The sequence below is a fragment of the Fukomys damarensis genome, unplaced genomic scaffold (assembly GCF_012274545.1).
Source record: "Fukomys damarensis isolate Sample0158 unplaced genomic scaffold, DMR_v1.0_HiC HiC_scaffold_19, whole genome shotgun sequence".
Classification (NCBI taxonomy): Eukaryota; Metazoa; Chordata; class Mammalia; order Rodentia; family Bathyergidae; genus Fukomys; species Fukomys damarensis.
Window position 1 is genome coordinate 62,678,866 of NW_022900931.1, and position 21,448 is coordinate 62,700,313.

Below are 21,448 nucleotides of genomic sequence, written 5' to 3' on the forward strand. Positions count from 1 at the left end.
AACCCATGCCCAGCGCCTGGCCCTTCTCTGGGAGCAGAGCAGGTCAGTGGGAAGCAGGGGTGGGTGGAGAAAGGAGCCAGGACTGGGAAGCGACTTCATCCAGGGAAGGGGAGTGGGCCCAGGACTTCCACCTACAGCCTCCTCTGACCTCCAAGCCAGAGCCAGAAGGATCCCTCTCAAGTGCAGTTCTGACCCTGACCCTTTTCAGGTCTTTCCACAACTGCCCCATGGCTTCAGGTAAGGAGCCAGTGTGACCACAGGCAGTGAGGACCTAGCTCCCGGCTCTTCGTCTTCCCTATCTGCCAGGTGCAGTAAGGGGCAGCACTAGCTCAGCACCAGCCTGAGCCTGGCCACCACCCCGCCTCTCCTTCAAGTTCCTAAGCCCCGCACTTCAGAGCCTTTGTGCCACCGTCTCCTCTGCCTGGATTACCAGCTCTGCTCACACAAGCCCGGCTCCAGGCCTCCTACCCGCTGGGAAGCCTCACAGCACTGGGCTGGGCCTCTCCATCCCAGCCCCAACCTTCCCATGTAAGGGCCTGTTAACCCGGCCCAGGGCTCCCTGTCTGATTCTGGAGGACCTGGAGCCCTGCCAAGGGACAGGCCCAACATGGCCCTCTCTGGAGCCAACACTTAGCCCTCCTTAGCCTCTAGGTCCCCTGTGGGCCCTCAGGCAAGGTCAGCTGTCCTCCCCAGCACGTGGGCAGGGCTCAGTATGCGTCCAATGCACCTGTGTCCTTGTCGGCCCCGAAAAGCACAGACGGTGGGTTGGGGTGCACCAAGAGCTGCAGGTAGTTGAGGGCAAATTTCTCCACATACTCGCGCAGTTGCTCCTTCTCATACATGCGCTTGATGAACAGCAGGGCCTGGGAACGCACCTAGGGGCGAGTGGCTGGGGTGAAGGCACAGCCCGCTGGAGAAGGGCCCGCCCTGTCACCTCACTCCACCTCCTTGCCAACAAACCACACTTCCCTCGATTCCTCAAAAGCAACGCTGCCTGCCAAGTCTCCCCACTGCCTGGCATGCCCATCACCGGCTAAGCAATCCCCGCTTCGCTCAGACACCATCTGCTGGGAGCCATGAGCACAGGGCCTGGTCTTGGGCACTGCTTTGTTCCTAACAGCAGCGAGGGCCAGGGCCAGAGGAGCACAGAGCAGCCTGAGCACACACCGGCAGCCGGAGCAGGCACACGCACATCTTGTCTAGAGCACACCCGCCTGCTCACGGCTCAGATCTCGCTCACAGCTCCCCTTCTCCAGGCAGATGTCTTGAGATATCTCCCCGGTGACCCCCAAGAAGACGGGGTGGCCACATCTCCAGGTACTAAACATGCTAGGTCCTCACTGCCTGTGGTCACACTGGCTCCTTGACTGGTTGGCGCCTCAGGTTCCAGGCTTTGGGTCTTAAGAGGAGCTCGAGCTCACCAACATGGGAGCAACAGTATGAGTGGGAGCCAGGAATGCCATCTCAGCCCTCAGAGCCTGAGGCAGAAGAATCACAAGTTTGAGCTCAACCTGGGTAACTTACTAACTTAGGAAGTCTCTGTCTCAAAACTAAAAAATTAAAAAAAAAAAAAAAAAAAAAAAGGAATTGAGTGTGGTGCTGCACACCTGTAATCCCAGCACTCCTGGGAGGCTGAGGCAGGAAGACTGCAAAGTAGAAGCCCAGCCTAGCCAATTTATGGGTTGAGACCTGCCTCAAAATAAATGGGATGGGATGCAGCCCTGGATTTGATCCCCATCCCCTCCTCCCATAAGACAGAATGGGCCTCCCTTCCCACAGGGGCAAGTGCACGAGGCAGGCACAACATCCCTCCTAAGAGGCTCCCCGACCCCAAAAACAACAAAACTCAGGGGATTGTGAAAAAGGCTGGGCTGTGTCCTGGGGACATACGAAGGCCTTTCTGAACTGCTGAATGTGGCCCAGCGCATGGTGCGGGATCACCTTGTCCTTCTCATGGGAACTGAGGTCTAGGAGCACATGCAGGTACTGGAACTGGCGGGACGGACGCTTGAAGATCAGGTCTCGGAGTGTGGACATGCCTAGGTAGGTGCGGCTCTGCGGAGGGCCAGGGAGGTTAGCCTGCTGCAGGGCACCTTCAGGGTCTGTCTCTGGGCCCCGATCATCAGGCCAGCCCCCCAGCCAGGTCCGGGCTGTGTGCCCTTCAGGCCCCCAGCAGGACCCTGCCTCCCCTCCTCACCTCGTCCTCGCAGTACTTGCGAATCACCTCCAGGGCACTCTCGGTGATGAGCGGCGCCTCCAGCACGACCTTTGTGAAGATCCTGCCAGGGAGAGGCACAGAGCAGAGCTGCAGAGAAGCCCAGCAGCCCAACCCCAGCCCCAACTGCAGGGATAGCTGTTCAGCCCCTGGCCACAGAGCTTTGGATATGACAGGCTGTGTCTCCAAAGCTGCCAGTGGGCTGGTTCAGGTAGAGACTCACCCTCTCTGAAACCCAGTTTCTCCCTCTTCCACGTGGGAAGAAGGAATGGGGTATGGAGAAGGCAGAGCTGAGAAGGACCTGGCCACACGAAGTGCTGGGGCACAGGCAGAGGGAACAGTAGGTGCCAGGCCCTGTATTAGAGGGTGGAGGAACAGACTGAAGACCAATGCTGATAAAGTCTTGGGGAGGTGACAAAAAGAAGCCATGTTTTATCCCAAGGCGAGGGGGAACCGTGGAAGGTTCTTAGTGTAACCAGAAAGAATTTAAAGTATCACTGGGGTTGCCGTGTGGGATGGCAAACGGGTGCCAGAGGCTAAGAAAAGAGAGGAAGCTACGACACAAGCCCTTGGGACAGGAACTGTTATCACAGATGGCGAACAGAGGCCATCACCACTGGGGCAGAGAGGCAGAGGAGAGAAGGAAGACACAGGCAGGTGTGGGGAATATCACAGGGGTGGCAGAGAAGAGGGAGGGAAAGCAAGGTGGGGGACAGGAGGGCACAGGGCCACCCCTCACCCACCCATCCTTCTGGTCTGGTTTCTCCTGCAGGCCAGACAGCAGGCGGATGAGGCAGTCCTCGTACTTGTCCAGGAAGCCGGAGGATCCGGCTGCTAGGTAGGCACTGTACTCCTGGTAGAGCCAGGCGAAGGCCAGGTCCAGGCGGGCCCGCACATCCTCCAGGATGAAGGACAGGACCTCGGCCTTGAGGCCTGAGTGAAACTGTGTCACCAAGCTGGCCAGGATCTTGATGCGCACCTGAGAGGACAGCAAGCAGGTGTGTCAGTGTGATGTGTCGGGGGGTAATCAGAGTCCCCTGAAACCACACCCTGACACTCCTGGCCCAGGCTCAGGACCCAACTGCAGACATGAGGAAGGAAGCAGAAGAACCTTATGCCCAGCAGGGCCTGTTTGTGGCAGAGCAGAGGCAAAGGGAGAGAAACAAAACATCAACTGTCACTGAATAAAAGGGGCTTTCCAAGAGGAGTACCTGGGTACCCGAGAACACAGAAAAAGATCCTGAAAGATCCACTTAATTTGTGCATAATGTCACCGCTGGGGAGGGGACAGGATGCAGATAACAGCGAAGGAAGACTGTACTGCCTGGAAATATTGTGTAATATGACTGGTCAAGCAAAAATTAACTTCAAAGGGCCAGGGATTCAGCTCAGTGGTTCTGCCGCCTGCCTCATAAGCACATGGTCCTGTGTTCAATCCCTGGTACAAAAAGAAAAAAGAAAAGGAACGGGAAAAACTTGCTTGAATGTGGTACAACAGCAACAAGTGGCAGAATCGGGATTTACAACCAGGTAGTCTGAAGTAAATACTACGAAGAAGGTTAAGACCCACAAAGAACCAGGGCCAGAGGAGCAGCACTTCTGGCGCCAGCCCCGTGCATGTGTGCGCCTGTGCGTTTCTCTTCTGTCTCCATCACCACAGAACTGCCGCCCGGTCTCTGCTTCTTGGAGGACAGCAGCAGGGCCAGAGAAGCGGTGGACAGCAGCTGTGCTGGTGTCGGTAGCTAGGGAGGGGCAACGCAGGGGGAGGGAGGGGTCTCTCCCTGCGACACAAGGTTGGTCCTCGGGAAGAGGGTTGGGGATGGCATACCTGGGCCGCCCCGCTGCAGGCCACAGCTTTCTCAGCCTTCAGGATCCGCTTCACGGCACCCAGCTTCATGGCCTCCACCTCAACGTCCGTCAGGGGCTTCAGCACCTCACTCAGACGGAAAATCTTCTTGCGCCCACCAGCACCTGCCAGCCTGCGAGAGTAGGGACAAGGACACAGAGACGTGGAGCGTCCTTGCTGAAGCCCAGGCCCATCTGGTGACTCATCACTCGGGGACGAGGCAGGCCACACAGGCACTATCTGCAGCAGGCAGCTCTGCCCAGGATTAGCAGCCTGTAGTGGCACAAGCTTCTTGCTCCTCTATAATCTGGCTGCGTATGTTTCAGGAGTCTGACCGAAGCTTATGTGATTCAAATGAGTGTGTCAGATAACACAGTTGGGCTAGTATTGTGCCTTTGCTAATGGCTGCTACCGAGACTTAAGTCCCAGTCCATGGAGTAGCAGGGCTCAGCTGAACTCACTTCCAGCCAAGGCCAACTGGCTCCAACTAAATTCTCCCCTTTAGAATTAACTGTTTGTTCTCTTCAGCAAAGATATGCTGTGTCCTCACTGTACAGTCCTGCCTGTTTGACACTTGTTATCAGCAGGGTCCCAAGGCCCAGCTCCCTCCTTCCCATGCTTGTAAACAACACTGGGTGTCCTTGGGGGTCTTTGTCTCTGTTGTCCAGAGCAGCTTAGATCAGCCCAAGACTCAGTTTCTCTCGTCTCTGACTCTGTCTTTATTTCCCACTCTCCTATCTCACAGGAGACCAGGACCCACTGCAGGGAGCTCTGGTAAGGTCCCCTTTCCCTTTCCCTACAACTATCTGTCCCTCATGCTGCCTCCTAACACCCCAGGACTCTGAGGCCCGACTGGTAAGGGGAAGGAGTAAGGAAGAGGACACGGAGGCCTGAGGAGAGCAGTGTGAGCGCGGGAACAAGATGTACCAGGACCCAGGCGCCGCGCCTCCCAGGCAGGGAGTGAGTAGAAAATCCCCAAAGGGACCTGCTGTGGCTGTGACAGGGAAAGGAGCAGAGGGCCTAGAGGGGTGGCAGGTCATACTGTGCCCTGAGCAAGCCTTGGTGGGGCTGGAGCAGACTGACTGGATTTTGTGGCTGTAAGGGACACAAAGAACAAGGACGATGGGACCAGGCAATGAGTCAGGAAGCAGGCCACATGATTGTCACACTCACTCTCAACCCTAAGACCTAAAAATGGAGTTACCTGACCATCACCGGGAAAAATGTAGTTTTCCCTCCATTCTTATGAGAAAGATATTAACTATTCTAAATTTAGACATAAGGTGGTTACAGCTGATTCTGGAATGAAAACCTCATTCAGATCTTCTGTGTGTAACGTGCACGCACACACACACACACAGAGGAACTGAGAACACACACACACACACACACGCACGCGCACACACACACGCGTGCACACACACACACCCACCCACCCACCCAGAGGAACTGAGAACCAAACCTCTCAGGCAGGGCTCCCAGCCCTTTCCAGCACCTAGCGGGGAACTCACCGGGGCTGTGTGACAGGGATGATGGGCTCTGGCCTCCTCTTGGCCTGGGGCACCTCCTCCTCCAGGGGGGACATGGAGCTCAGCGAGCCCACCACTGAGATGGCTTGGCCCTGAGCGGACAGGCGCCGCTTGATCAGGACGCTCTCTGGCTTCACCACCTTCTCCTCCTTGGGCTCCTCCTTACACTGTTTGGTCTGCTCCACGCCTAGAGGGAGGCAGCAAAGAGGCCTCTAGCATATTACACCTGCCTGCTTCCACCATAGCACCCATGTAATAATACCCTGGGAATGCGTCCAACGCCATCCTGGAGCAGTTCTTCTTTTAAACCTATTTTCTAAGGTACTAGCTGAGAATCAAGCCAGAAATGCCATTCACTGCTGGAGGGAGCATCGCGTTGGCCATGTGCAGCCACGTTAGAAACATGACAAGCAGTTTTTACAGCTTTTTTTGAGACAGGGTCTCACTGTGTAGTTCAGACTGGCCCTGAAATCACTATGTAGCCCAGAGTGGCCTTGAACTCATTGCAATCCTTTGGCCTCAGTCTCCTGAGTGCTGGGATCACAGGCATGTGCCACCACGCCTGGCTAGTTTTTACAGCTTTGATCACACCTACCCCACAGCCCAACAGCGCCACTACTGAACACAGCACAGATGAGGGCATGTACGTCTCAAAAGACTATAGGAGGGTGGACAAAGTGGCAATATATTTACATAAGGGAAGACTGCTGAGCAGTAAAAAATAAACTACTAGTTCACATGGCAGCATGAGTCAAAACTCAAAAACTTACGGTAAGCAAAAGTACCCAACCTCTGTCATCCCATTTACATGAAGTTCAAGAAAAAACAAACTACGCTGTGGAGGCCGAAGTCAGAGCACTGGTCATCTCCAGAGGTGAGGAGCCCTGAGCAGTGACTGGAACGGAGCCAGAGAATTTCTAGAGTGGTGGAAATGGCCTGTATCTCCATCTGGGTGGTGGTTACCCTGCTATTTTTACTTTGTGAGAATTCACTCAGGCATACAATTTAGAGTTGTGCATTTCACTGTACACATACTTCAAAAGTACTGCTGAAATAAGGAAAAGTGTGAGCTCAGAAAGGTTATGTAACCCATGTGTCACTCAGCAATTAAGTGGATGAAGCAGCTAGTTCAATGTGGACTCAAACCCAGGTCCATCTCATTTCAAAGCCTGGGGCTGATGCTGCTGTGGTTGCTGTTTTGTTTTTTTGGTTTTTTTTTTTTGGTACCAGGGATTGAACTCAGGACCTTGCGCTTACAAGGCAGGCGGTAGAACCACTGAGCTAAATCCCCGGCCCTAAGCCTGGGACTGAAAACACTGAGCACACATCCTGCCCTTGGGCCTGTGGCTTGCTGAGAAGAACCCAGCCTCAAGCCCTGCTCCGGGCCACTCACCTGGACCCAGTCCTGCCGCCGTCATCTGGGTGGCCATCAGCCGAGCCAGGTGCTTGATCTGGGCTTCGGTGCCTGCTGACTCCACGGGGGTGTAGATGGCTTGGAAGGAGGCAGGCATGGTCTCAGGCAGATACACCATGCTGATGAGGACCTGTGAGGCCAGGGAAGGAGCCCCTCGTGATCACGAACTCCAGAAGCGCCAGTCCCATGCCTGGGCCAGTGCAGGGGAAAAGGGCAGTGAATGAGACCCCCAGGGGCTGCGCTCATGGAGCTCAGCATCCCTGGAGTCAGAGAAAGCCAATCCCACCCAAAACCAATTCCATCACAGGCCCCTGCCTCTCCGCTTACAGGAGAGGAAGACAGTGAGTGGTGTGAATGGACTCAGGTGGGGACTGAGATCACCCAGGGAGACCACTGGGTGATGGTCACAAGTGACCTCCTGAAGGACGGACTTCTGGATCACCCCTCCCATCACAGACATCTGGAGGATGCAGCCAGTGCGGAGGAGGCAGGGAAGGAGAGGAAGCCCTTTCTCCCACCATGGCAGAGAGTCCCCAGAGTCCTCACCAGGTTGGCCACATTGTCGGGTGTCAGCAGAGGCTGCAGGAACTCAGCCGTGATGTCTGTGTCTGACTGGCCTGAAATCTGGGCCGAAGCCTTTGAGGTCCCCGAGGGGCCAGGATCCAAATCCTTGTCCTCATCGTCTTCACCTAGGTTGGGCTCTGGGATAGGAGGGGAGAACAAGACATAGGCTAAAGAGAGCAGCAGCCGTCTTCCCAGAGAGCCCAGGTGGTCCCCAGGCTAGGCCAGCCACGGCGAATATGAGCAGCCCCAGGGACAAGGAACCAGGCTGCAGTCCCACCTCCACCATCAAGGCACCATGTGACCTTGGGCAACAACCTCCCTCTTTCTCAGCCTCAGTTCTCCTCATTTTGGATGCGAATAAGCCAAACCCCAGTAGCTGACCCCACTAAGCCCTAAGAAGACAATATTATTACTATTATTGTTTCTCTTTGTGGTGCTGGGGATGAAACTCAGGGCCTCATGTATGCTACACAAGCACTCCATCAACGGCTTACACTCCCAACCCCAGATACAAGGCTGGTTATAAAAAGTCAACTAATAATTTTAGAGCTGTATTGTATATAAACCTCTGTCTACGAAACAGTGTTTAACTTTACTAGGAATCAGGGAAATGCAGAAAACAAACAAAAAACCCACCCAAACCTAATAAGACAGTATGTTTTTGCTTTTTTTTTTTTAATTTGGTACCAGCGATTGAACTCAGGTCCTTGTGCTTGCGAGGCAGGCGGTGGAACCACTGAGCTAAATCCCTGGGCCTGTTTTTGCCTATCTGTGAAAAAATTAAAAAGGTTAGGAGGCCAGAGATTTAGCTCAGCAGTTCTGCTGCCTGCCTTGCAAGAGCAAGGTCCCGAGTTCAATCCCCTGTACTAAAAAAAAAAAAAAAAAAAAAAAAAAATGTAGTTACAGGTAGCAGGGATGTAGAATGTGGAAACATAAACACACCACTGAGACAGCAAGTCACAATTTAAATATGCACATCTCTTTGACACAGCAATTCTACTTCTAGGTTCTGCCCCTAAACACATGCCCACATCTGAGGTATGGAAGTCTATGCTTTCCACGTGCTTTATTTTTTTGAGACAGGGTCTTGCTCTATGTAGCCCAGGCTGGCCTTACACTCACAGGGATCCTCCTGCCTCAGCCTCCCTACTCTTGGGATTATAGGTATACCCAGTAAATTCTTATTTTTTTAGTATGAAATTAGTCCTTCATAATAAACATAAGTGGTATTTAAAAAGTTTTTGTTGTTAAGGAAACTGCCATAGTTATCAACATTAGTAAAAAACACAAGCTAGGTGTAGTGGCACACATCTGTAACCCCAGCCCTTTGGGAGGCTGAGGCAGGAAGATCTCAAGTTTGAGTTCTGCCTCAGCAACTTAGCAAGACCTATTAAAAAAAAAAGCCAGGGATGTGAAGGCCCTGGATTCAATCCCCAGTGCCACCAACAGAACAAAGGAAAACTCTATACATATAAAGTGCTTCTGATAGAAAATGAAAGGAAACATTCACACTTGAGGAGTGGTTACTTTTGGGGAGAGGGATAAGCTCAGGACTACTTTCATTTTATTCCTTTCTGTACAGTGTATCATATGCCTGGGTAATTATCAACAGTACCTCTTATACGTCATCTTATTATGTAACACAATTTCAATACTCACACAAATAACGTATATAGTTGCCTGTGAATAAACACCTCTAGCAGGGTCCACCCCCGCACCCATCCCCACCAGGCCTGGCCTCGGCCCTCAGCTCACCTAGCTTCATCTTCTTAAGTGCGGAGTCCGAATCATCTCGGGGCCTCTTGCGGCCATCCTTGCTGCTGGGCATATTGCGGGCGATCTCAGCCTGCGGTGTGCCCAGGTCCACCAGCAGGGTGGTGATCTGGGCCTGGAACTCCAAGGAGGCCGGGTGCTTGAGCACACTCAACAGGTGCAACTTGAGGTTCTTGCGCACGCTGCTCACCTGAGATTTGGCCAGTGTTGGGGGCAGGTTGGCTGTGGGGAAAGAGGCTGGGGCTTTACACTGGGAAAGGATCTTGGGGTCCTGTTAGTCTTAACCCCCAACCTTAAACTCAGGCAGGGGTTCCACGGGCCCAGCCTAGGAAAGTTCCTATGGCCTTGGATCTAGAGTACAGCTCTCCCCTTACAAGCTGGTGCACAGAACCCTTGAGAAGCCTCCATCAGTGTTATTAGTCCCTTAAGCAGAAAAGCAGCCTCTGTGTTATTAAACATTAAGTCTTAAGTCCCTCTATCTCTGGTCTGGATTCCAAATGCTTCTCACAAGCAGGGAGGTAACTGTCACCTTCACCTCACAAACTCCCTACCGAACAGGTGCCACAGCTCATGCTGGTCTCCCTGCTACCAGAATGACACTCCAGGGTTAGATGGTCACCTTGATGAGCTAGTCTCCCCTGGTCTGGAGCCAAAGAGGATGTTTGTAATTTAGTCTGTCCTGTGTACACTGTCTGTTCTTCAGCCAACAACACTCCCATTCCCCTTTGAGGGAACCACTCTGTCTCCATTCTCCATCCAAGTGGGAATGAGACCTGGAGCCAGTAAGACAGCATTCCCTTGGCCACTGTGATTGGCTCAGAAATAGGCTAATAATCTCTGCTGACCAATCAGAAACAATGAGCATCAGCCCTTGGACTTTGGGCGGAATGATGGGGCAACGGACACTCTTTCTTCTGGAGTTGCTAAGCAGATGGAATGGAAGCCTAGAGCTATGGGAGGCCATCTTTGCTACCCCAAGAAAAGAGCCAGATATCAAGGCAAGAAGCCAACACAGAGACAATAAGAGCCACCCAACAACAGACCAATCCATGACCTGTACATATTTACACCTCAGGCCAACTTCCCAGTTTTCATCCATGCACAGAAGCAGAGAAAATATTATGAGTCTCCACGTACTCACTAACAAACGTTTTGCTGATTCTGGGACATCTAGCCTCCCTTTTTGGTGAGGGCTGGAGGAGAAGCTGGAATATTAGACAGTATTTCACAGATATCATGTCATTTCACTCACACACATCTCAATATGGAAGGCAGAGTCTGGGACAGGTTTCTGGCACACACCAATCTCCATATAACACAGTGTGCCCACAGCAGGCTAGAGCAATGGCTGACACTAAGGCGGGGCAGCCTCAGCTCACATTTCCTTAAGAAAGGAGCAGACTGGCTGGCGGAGTGGCAGGGGAGCTGGTTGACCTACCATGCAGGGTTTCATAGGCCTGGATCACCTCCGACATGAACATGGGTCTCTGGCGGGCGATATTGGCAAGGGAGCCCAGGGCTGTGGTCAGATTAATGGAGGAGATGGCGGGGTGAACCATGAACTTGAGCAGCTGCTCCAAGGCTGCCTTGCCTTCTTCCCACAGCACATCTGATAAGGAAGGACAGAGGGCCAGTCAGTGCAGTCCTTCCTCCCAGACCTCTGGGGTGGGGGGAGGAAGAGAGACAGACAGACACAGAGAGACAGAGACACAGAAAGAGAGCAGATTCTGGTGCCTAAAGAAAGTGGGGACCTACCTGCCACTTAAGATGTCTGTGAATGGCCAGAAAATCACACGAAAAAATTAGAATTTGAGTCTCTTGAAAGTATTTGTTTTTGTTTTTTGAGACAGGGTCTCACTATGTAGCTGAGACTGACCTGGAACTCACTATGTAGCCCAGGCTGGTCTCAAACTCACAGCGATCCTGCTGCCTCAAGCCTCTCGAGTGCTGGGATTACAGGTATGCTCCCCACGCCAGGCTTGTGAAAGTATTAATGAGTATAAAAACTAAGCTATAAGGATGTTCAGAGCACAGACTTGAAAAGCAAAAAACTAAAAATAATTTTAAATATCCTACTACAGGAAACACACTGTATGAAGAAAGTTGAATCAAACTTTGAGTATATCCCTAATACGACACACAGACAAAGAGCTCTCAAAGGTCCTTACAGAGTGTCCTTACTCCAGTCCCAGGAGTTAATGCTTAAAACTTGAGTGGTAAACACACTGACTTTCACATTATTTGAGTGAATAAAATACCATCTAAAGCCAGGCATGGTGGTGGCACACCCATAATCACAGCACTCTGGAGGCTGAGGCTGGAGGACTGCCTCAGGTTCAAGTCTACATAGTGAACTACACAGTGAGTCCAAGATGTGACATGACAGCTCCCTCCATCCAAGCCCTTCCGTTGCAGGGTGGTAGTTAAGCCTGGGGAACAGTATACGGAACAAGATTTTTTTTTTCAGTACTGGGATCGAACTGAGAACCTTGCTCTTGCAAGACAGGTGCGGCACCACGGAGCTAAATCCCTCAGAATTAAGAAACAAGATTCTTAAACATGAGTCAAAATAAACCTCTACTTCTTTAAATTATTTTGACCCAGCAAGGAGTCAAGTGATGAAGACAATCCAGAATTTAGCAATGAGGAAGCAGGCTTAGAGAAAGCCTAACCCTAAAGCCCAATGGTAGAGCTAAAATCTGAACACAAGCCAGTACATTCTAATGTCTTTCAGCTAAAAGTATAAAGCATGGGACTGGGGATTTAGCTCAGTGGTGCCATCACCTGCTTTGCAAGCGCAAGGGCCCAAGTTCAATGCCCAGTACCACACATACACACACACACACTTATATATATATATATAGCATGATATCATTTAAACAAAAAAAGAGAATGCAGACACTATGCTTATACAAATACCTACACGTGCACAGGAACCGTAAGGAAGGAAACATAATTCCCATAACAGCATTTACCTCTGGAAAGCAGGAATGGAAAAGGAATTATTCCTGTATACCTTTCCATGTTGCTTGACACATATGCAATGTATATGTACTATTTTTACAATTTGAAATTAAGAAAAGCAGCTAAGCGTAGTGGCACACACCTGTAATCCCAGCACACGGGAGGCTGAGGCAGGAGGATCACTATGAGTTTGAGACCAGCCTGAGCTACATAGTGAGTTCCAGATCAGTCTCAACTACATAGTGGACCCTGTCTCAAAAAAAAAAAAAAAAAAAATTAAGAAAAGCATAGGGCAGGGGATTTAGCTCAGTGGTTCTGGCGCCTGCCTCACAAGCACAAAGACCTGAGTTCAATCCCTGGTACAAAAAAACAAAAAAATCAAAAGAAAAGCATAAAACTTGCTGGCATATCTATAATCCCAGCACTCTGAAGCTAAGTTAGAAGAATCTCAAGTTTGAGCCCAGCCTGGACAACTTAGCAAGACCCTGTCTTCACAATAGAAAAAAAAAAAAATGCTCAGTGAGAAGGCCCCGGTTCATTCCCTAGTACTGAAAAAACAAACAAACAAAACCTATAAAACAAATGAAACTGGCTGGGGATTTAGCTCAGTGGTTCCGCCACCTTCCTCGCAAGCACAAGGGCCCAAGTTTGATTCCCGGTACAAAAAAAAAAAAACAAAAAACATGAAACAACCTACTAGCTGGAACCCGTTACCTCCTATTCTCATGGCACCTCTCCATAGTCCATGTGATGAGACCACTATCAGTGTGACTTTAAAGAAATAAAATCCAAAAAGAAGCACTTACTCAGGTTTCTAATACAGAGGTGGCGAAGCTGGGATGTGAACCTAGCTTCAGGCTTTTAAGCACTGCACTATGCTGCTTCCAGAAACTAAAAACCAAGTGAGACAAGCACGGAGGAGAGGGGAAAAGAGAAAAGAGCCAGCGTGAGTCAAACGGCAGCAGCGAGAGGATGGGCGGCGCTTACTGTACTGGATATAGGGGTGGTCACGAGGGATGCGGTCCAGGCTGACGTCATGTTCCTGGCGTCGTGGAACCTCTGAGTCAGCCATGCGGGGTGACAGTGTGACAATGAGGCCCTCCACAAACTTGATGGCATGGGTGCGGATGCCATCATTGTCAGAGTCCAACAGTAGGATGATGTCCCCAGCCATGGCAGACACCATGTCCCAGCAGGCCTCTTGGAGATCGCTGATGACCCGTGACTTTACCATCCACTGCCAGGAGGGAAGAGACAAACATGGAAACGACACATCAGTCCCCAATGCCCTGCACTGTCACCTAGAGACCCTACATTCATTCAACTAACTGGTTCTGAGTTCCCATCTCCCACCTCTGCAGTGGGTCATGCTGGGGTAGAACAGTGGTGCCCAAGACAGGTCTGGCCCTACTCTGATGGGGCTCACAGGCAGTGAAAACCTAGCGAAGTCTCAATTCTTAAGGAATGCAACAGGATGACACTGACTCCTAAGGGATGCTGACTGACGGCTTCATCCGTCTCCTCGATGCCTGAACATTACACTACAGCAGTGCCTTCACACACGGTCCACAGTTAACATTTACATCTTTCTCTAATTAGAGTCTGTGTCCCTCACTGGGCCACAGGCTCCTTGAAGTCAGGACCCCGAGTGTGTTGGTCACTGCTTGGTCCCTAGCATCACCTAGTATGGGCTGGGCCCAAAGGAGGAGCTTGGGGAATGTTTACGAGTGAATAAATGAATAGACCAATAAAAGAAAGGATGTGTTCACAGAGTCCCTGACCTAGTAAACAACATCAGATCCCTTCCACAGACCAAGAGCACATCTTGCCCATAAACACTGTGACCTGACCTGACCCTGGTCTGAACTCCAGCAGATACCTCGTAAATGAGACCCGCAGGTGGGACACCCTGGGTGCAGAGAAAGCCCTCACCTGCAGGGCCACCTTGTAGAGCTGGGTCATGGTGAGGATGGCCTTCTTCACTACATTCACGTTCTCGTCCCTCAGAAGCATGTTGAGGTTTGCAATCAGTTTCAGCAGTAACTCAATGTCTCGCTTGCTGGGGGATAGAAGAAAAGCGACAAAGTCAAGTTGGTCTTAGGGTGGAAACCTGGGGTCCAGGTGCAAAGGGAATTCAGGGCCCATAACTCCGGGAAATAGAACGGAGGTGGCAACTGGGGATCACGTGTTGTCTGCCAGCACAGCTGGAAGCTGAGAATAATACCCGGCACCTCTGGTCTGAGCTGCCCCCGAATGCTGTATCTTGTCCGGCAACCCCCACTTCTTTGCCACCTTAGAGCCCTGCTATTCACATACAGGGCAGGAGAGACAGACAATCGTGAATCTGGGCAGGCAACCTCATCTTTGTGTGTGCGTGGTACTGGGAACTGAACCCTGGACCCCGTACCATGCCTCCTCAATGAAGCCAATGACAAATTTTCGCACTTCGATTGACTTGTCTGCTTGGAAAGCGATGATTTCCTGTCAGTGCCAGAGAAAAGGTGTGTCAGGCCACAGCAGGACGCACCCCCTCCTTCCACACCTAGGCCCTTTCCCATTCCATCAGTCTCTCACATCCAGGAAGTTGTCCAGTAGTGTGGGGTCTTTATTGATGATCAGTTCCTGGACCTGGAAGGAGATTGGGTTGGGGAAGAGGAACAGACATATAAAACCAAGATCCCACCAGTGCAGACAGGGCAGTTAGGGGAAATGGCATGGACCTACTTCCTGGCTCAGCCACTCCCCTGTGTGCAACTGAGCAAGTAGTTTCCCCTCTCTGAGCCGTAGTTAGCTGTACTGTAAAACGAGAACCTTAAACACCAGCTCACAGGGGTGCAGTGAGAGACTACATGGGACAGTGCAGGAGGGCTAAAGACGGAACTGCCTCAAGGCTCCAACCTTCATGAGGTTTGGCCTCCTTTCACCCGCTCTTCTCTTCTGCCCTGACACACTGCCACCATTCAGCAAGCACCTTATGCCAGGGAGAATCATTTCCTGAGGCCCCTACCTGCCAGACTCTTTGGAATAAGCCCACATCCTCCTGCAGGCACAGGATCCTGCTGCTACAACCCTCCCCATCGGTTACCCACACAGCAAGCAGCAGAGCTGGCTTCTCACGCAGGCACCCTGACCCCACAGTCTCTGACCCAGCTGCCTCCTCCTCTGAACCATTCTCTCCTCTGCCTCTGTACATGCTTGCTTGCCTTCTGCTTGAGATGATCTCTCCCTCTAGTTTGGTACCTCTCTCCTTATCTCCCAGAGCTCTGCTCAAGTGTCCTCTCCTCCAGAAAGCCCCTTCTCATCCCCATGTCTAGGCCAAGTCAGGTGTCCTCTCTGAGCTCCCACAGCCCCCTGGGCTTCTCTATACCAGCCCTGCACACTCTAGGTCACCGCCACCTGGTGACAGACACAACTTCCCCTCCCCTGGACCCTGGTAGACAGCAAATGCAACAAAGAGCAGAGGAATCTAGAATTCATGCACTAGTTTGGCCAGCTGCTAGCTTGGTGACCTTGGTCTAACGAGGGAAGCGTGAGGTCTGTTCTCTGCGTCCCGAGTGGAGGTAAAACCCCCGACTCCTGGAGCTCTGAGGAGGACTCCTGGAGAGCACAACTCACGCCGACACAGCCTGGGGTTCTGCCACAGGTGTATAAGAGGACAGCAGTGTTGTCACCGGTGTTTTCTCCTACCCCCTACCCTCATCCTGCCCCACCTGCCCTCACCTGTTTGAGCACTGTGATCTTTGAGTCACTGGTGATCAGTGCTGCCTGGTTGAGGAGATCCACCACCTGGAAAGAGGGGAGAGGTATGTGACAGAGCCGGCCTTGTCAGCACAAGCCACCCCCTCCCCCAGCTCTGCCACCTGGGGTGCACTGTCCCAGGCAGGATGTGGCTTCCGGCCACCAGCCCTCCTCAACACACTTACCCTCTCTGAGGTGGTCATGCCATCGATGCCCGGCCCCTCCTCTTGTGTGAAAAACTGTGACGCCACACTCCGGCGAGTGACACTGTCCCCGCTGCCGCTTGCCATGGTTGCCCTCAGGTGTTCTCTGGAAAAGAAGGGGAAGGATCAAGCTCTGGGCCCTTGTGGCCAGGCTAGGATGGACCAACAACCACAGAGGGCTCAACCTTCCAGCCTTGCTTTCCCTGCCCGCCTCTCCTTCTCCGGCCTATAGCGTGTGTGGGGTGTGAGCAGGGACTGGGCTGTCTCTCAGGTCAGAGGCACAACTGCAAGCATCATCTCCAGTACTTGACACGCACGGGCTGACCACAGGCCTCTGCTGATGATGACCAAACGAACACACGGCAGCTGCCCTTGGCTTCCTGTCTCTCCATCTTGGCTGTACTCTGGCCCACACCCCAGAGCAAAGTTTCTAAAACAGCTCCAAGAAACACCAGTCCCAGGGCCCTGCACACAGCAGGGATGCGCACTACATCAGAAAAGGCCCGCAGGAATATACACTACATTTCAGCCATTCTCTGGCTTACTTTTGGGTTGTTTTGAAAAGGGAGGGAAGGAGACTCCTAGGAATCTATCACAAAGTCATCTTGGAAAAATTATAAAATGGTTAATTCAGAAAGATATTAATTGCAGTGCTAATCACAACAACAAAATGCTAGAAGCAAACCAAATGTTTTCTTATAGACTGCCTAAAAAACTATAAGCTGTAATATGTGCACATATTAAAAGATTATGCAAGGGCCAGGGATTTAGCTCAGTGCCGCTGTACCTGCCTTACCAAGTGCAATGTCCCAAGTGTTCAATCCCTAGTATCCCCCACAAATAGTCTATGCAGCTAATGAGGCACAGTGGCACACACTTGTAATCCCAACCACTCAGAAAAAGGAGGCAGGCCAGGTGTGGTGGCTCACGCCTGTAATCCCAGCACTTGGGAGGCTGAGGCAGGAGGATCACTGAGTTCGAGACCAGCCTGGGCTACATAGTGAGGTCCAGGTCAGTCTCAACTACATAGTGAGACCTTGTCTCAAACAAACAAACAAACAAACAAAACAACAACAACAAAGAAAACAGAGGCAGGAGGATCACAAGTTCAAAGCCAGCCTGCACAATTTAGCAAGTCCCTCTCTCAAAATTAAATAAAAAAGGGGCAGAGATTTAGTTCAGTGGTTCCACCATCGTCCTCACAAGCACAAGACCCCAAGTTCAATGTACCATAAATAAACAGAGGTATGTAGCTCAGTGGTAGAGCACTTGCCTAGTATGAGAGATGTCCTGTGTCCAATCCCTAGTACAGGGGAGAGAAAAAGACCAGGAGTCATGCTGCATACCTATAACTCCAGCACTGGGGAGGCTGAAACAGGAGGACTGCTGTAAATTTGAGGCCAGCCTGGACTACATAGCGAGTTCAAGACCAGCCTGCACCACAAAGAAAGACCCTGTCTCAAAACAAAACAAACAAACAAACCCGCTTGACTCACAAATGCAAATTACTGAGTTCATACTCAGTACAAACAAAACAAAACAGCAAACAAAAAACAAAGGGAATGAGGAAAATCTTTACAAAGGGATAGAGAATGCATATCCAACACAAAAACCCACAAAGTGAAAGGCAATGTTTACTGTATGCTCCCTTCTTACCACAAGAAGAGAACTACGGGTGTATTTTTCAAAAGAACATAAAACAAAATTTAAGAAAAAAACTGAAAGGATAAACCAAAAAGTGAGGTAGTCACTTGACTGATGGCATACAATCCATAAGAGGTAGAAGAGTGTGAATGCAGAATCAGTCTTTCCTATTACTATGCTACACTGTCTGTCTGAAAGGGATTTCTATTTCCTCCAGCCCAGGTTAGTTCCTGTAAGCCAAAGGGCACAGCCACTTGGCAACTAGAGTAGTGCCATCCCTAGTCACGATGTGAGCCTTCTGCTCTTCTCATGATGCTAATTCATCAATGCTCACCAAATCTTTCACCATTTCCTTCCTCTTCAGCTTTTTGGCATGCCTTTCAGTTGCTCTATTTAAAACACATACACATATAGTCACACCCTGGTACTTGACTGCTTTGAAACTCATCAAAGTTGGTATTCAAATCTGGATGGGAAATGTCCGTTCCGGTCCTCAACACACAATCTAGACCTAATGTAGACTGCCTCATGCTTTGCTATCCTTTGCTGCCCAAACAATTTACATGGTACTCATTTTTGGTACTTATCCTGCCTTCTGGAACCAATCAACAAGTAACACTTTGTCTTTATTAGTTATTTCAGCAGTATTGAGGATTGAACCTAGGACCTTTGCATGGACCTATGTATGTGCCCAGCCTTGTTTATTTTAATTGTGCTATGTTGCTCAGACTGGGCCTGAACTTGCGATCCTCTTGCTTTAGCCTCTCAGAGAGTGCTAGGATTACGGTAGACACCACCAAGTCCGGTTTTGTTTTTTTTATTTTTTTGGCAGTATCCGGGATTGAACTCAAGACCTCATGCCAGGTAGGCACAGCACCAATGAGCTACATTCCCCAACCTGGTAAAGCTTTATTTCTTTTCTTCTTTTTTTTTGGTATGGGGGATCAAACTCAGGACCTTGAGTGTGTGAGGCAGGTGGCGGTACCACATAGCTAAATCCCTGGCCCCTTGATTTCTTTTTTTTTTTTTTGAGACAGGGTCTCACTATGTAGTTGAGGCTGACCTGGAACTCACTAGGTAGCCCAAGCTGGTCTCAAACTCACGGCGATCCTCCTGCCTCAGCCTCCTGAGTACTGGGATTACAGGTGTGTGCCACCACACCCAGCTTGATTTTTCTTTTTCTTTTTTGGTACTGAGGATCGAACTCAGGACCTTGCATTTGCTAGGCAGGTGGCAGAACCACTGAGCTAACTCCCCAGCCCTTATTTCTTTTTTAAAAGGGAATATCCAAAAGAATTGCCCGAGGACCCTCCTCAGATACCAAAATCCAGGTGCTCATGTCCTTTATATAAAATGGCAGTTTGCAATATGCCTCCTGCATATTTTCAATCACATTATGTATAACACCTAATGCAAGGTAAATGTTATGTACGTATTTTACAGATTGTTAACAAACAATGAAAAAAGTCTGTACACATTCAGTATGTACGTTTTTCCTAAATATTTTCAATTCAAGGTTAGTTGAGTCCACAGATGTAGAGCCCAGGATACAAAAGGCCAACTACATACCATACAATAACTACTACTTTCCACTTGTTTTCACTTAGTGTATGATGGAGCCCATTCTATCAATATATGGAGATTTTCATTCCCTTTTTTTCTTTATTTCTTTCACAGTTGCATCACATTTTATTAAGGGGCTCTATCACAGTTTTTTCATCCCATTTTCCCACTGAGGAACATCTGTTACATTTGTAGTCTTTTTTGCTATTACAATGTCATGGTTTCCATTCCCTCTGTGTGGACTCTTTACAGGGTAAGATTGCCCAACTCCCACCTTGGAGTATGACTTTTCTCCTATTACTCCCAAAGAGTCGCTCTTGTAGTAATTTTCATTCATCAACGAACATCTCCAGTGTGATGGATAGTCCTAGATAGGAACTCATCCAGCCCTTGGCCGAACGGAGCTCATGGTCATGGTCATAATCAAAGAGCACTAAAAAGCCTAATCACAAACTGGAACCCACGTAACAAGAGGAAAAGGAACAGGGACCTATGAGGACATTTAACAAGCAGATTTCAGGTTAGAGGGCAGAAAGGAGGGCTTCTCAGAGGAAGTGACGTCGGTGCGCAGACCTGAAAAATGAATGAGTTAGCCAAAGATGTTGCGGGCAGAGGGGATAGTTAGGCAAAGCGGGAAGGCGCATGGTGAGTTTGAGGAACCGAAAGGCCAGGGTGACTGTGCTAGATCGGGATAAGCAAAGACACAGAATGGAAGCCGGTGAGGTCTCTGGAGCGAACGCGCCAGTGGGGGGCCACGTTAGAACTTTGGCCAAGAGCACTGGGGAGCCAAAGAAGGGTGCTGAGCACGGAAACAAACTGGGACCCTGAACACTGCGGTTCCCCTCTCCGCACAGCAGCCCTCCCCTCCCGTGCCGCCGCCTCTTTAGGGGACCCTCATCCCCTAGTTCCACGGCCCTCACGCCGCCTCCTTCCTACCGCGGCTCCAGCCTCCGTGCCCCTCGCGCCCCCTCAGCAGAGCTTCTTCGCAGACGCCGCCGCCGCCGCCATCTTCCGCCCAACGCCGGGACTCTGCGCACACTCTGCACACATAGAGCCACTGGGAAATGGAGTCCAGTCCGCGTCCCGCCCCCGACCCTGTCCCTAACTCTCGCCTCTCTGGCCGCCTTCCGCTCCCAGCCTGTCTCCGCCCCAGCGGCCTCCATTTTCCGGCCGTCGGGCGCTGTGCCTTTTGGGAAATGTAGTCTCTGGATATAGCGCGCGCCGATGTTGCAATCGAGCCTTCTGGGAAATGTAGTTCAGAGAGATCTGGAGACCATGGACGGCCAGCTCCTGCTGGAATGGAATCCCGTGGGAGAAGCTCCTGGGTCTTGGAGGTGCTCTCATGCCCTCCTGAGGTCTAAGCGGAGGGACCCTGATCCTTTCCGCCTCTGGTCTTGACCCTGTACACAGTCTAAAAGCATTTGCAGCCGTCTGAAGTTTCAGTCTTCTCCTCTGTCCAATGGAAATGTGGTTTTGAGCATCTCTGATGTGTCCTTTTATTGACGTGTCTGTAACTCTAGAGTTAGTAGAGCTCTGAGTACCCTTTCCCCCACAGCGGATCAACTGCACGCTGGCTTTTCGTTCTCTAGGGTAGACATGATGAAGCCCCCTGGGTGGAAGGGCTCCCCCTGAGTTCTGCCCTTGAGGTCTTTAGTATCAGCAGTGTCTCCCACCTGTAGCTCCCCTCTTGCATTCATCGCGGGCTCCCGGGTCCTAAGGCTGCGGCTCCCGGCGCCTGAGGTCTGTCTCCCGGCGATCCCGCAGGGGGCGCCCCAGTCCGGGAGCACCGGTCTCGGGGAGGTGGGAGGGGAGCCCTGGGCGGGCGAAAGCCCGGGGGGCGGGGGGTCCAGGCTATAAAGCGCGGCCACCTCCCTCAGCGCCTGGGACGGCGAGACCCCGTGCGGTTGGAATCCCAGAAGACTAAAAAGGAAGAGGTTTCAGAAGGTGAATCAACAGAAACCAGGGCCTTAGCTGATGCAGCTCCTGACACATCAC

At 51.1% G+C, this 21,448-nt stretch overlaps 1 protein-coding gene across 2 annotated transcripts in view; it reads right to left on the bottom strand.

Moving 5' to 3' along the window:
* Nucleotides 1–20,617, bottom strand: part of Sympk (symplekin) — a 28,498-nt gene extending 7,881 nt beyond the window's left edge. The window contains exons 1-17 of one of the 2 annotated variants that reach the window (XM_010614574.3): nt 20,390–20,617; nt 16,229–16,352; nt 16,026–16,091; nt 14,880–14,933; nt 14,713–14,786; nt 14,238–14,364; nt 13,293–13,542; nt 10,780–10,950; nt 9,324–9,563; nt 7,551–7,705; nt 6,984–7,134; nt 5,573–5,777; nt 4,044–4,194; nt 2,959–3,194; nt 2,198–2,279; nt 1,891–2,055; nt 728–875 (exon numbers count right to left, since the gene is read on the bottom strand). In XM_010614574.3, coding sequence (XP_010612876.1) covers nt 728–875; nt 1,891–2,055; nt 2,198–2,279; nt 2,959–3,194; nt 4,044–4,194; nt 5,573–5,777; nt 6,984–7,134; nt 7,551–7,705; nt 9,324–9,563; nt 10,780–10,950; nt 13,293–13,542; nt 14,238–14,364; nt 14,713–14,786; nt 14,880–14,933; nt 16,026–16,091; nt 16,229–16,352; nt 20,390–20,616 — 2,626 coding nt within the window. In that variant the 5' untranslated portion in view covers nt 20,617. The remainder of the gene's footprint in view (nt 1–727; nt 876–1,890; nt 2,056–2,197; nt 2,280–2,958; nt 3,195–4,043; nt 4,195–5,572; nt 5,778–6,983; nt 7,135–7,550; nt 7,706–9,323; nt 9,564–10,779; nt 10,951–13,292; nt 13,543–14,237; nt 14,365–14,712; nt 14,787–14,879; nt 14,934–16,025; nt 16,092–16,228; nt 16,353–20,389) is intronic. The other variant, XM_010614575.3, reaches the window with a different exon arrangement.
* Between the last annotated feature and the right edge of the window lie 831 nt (nt 20,618–21,448).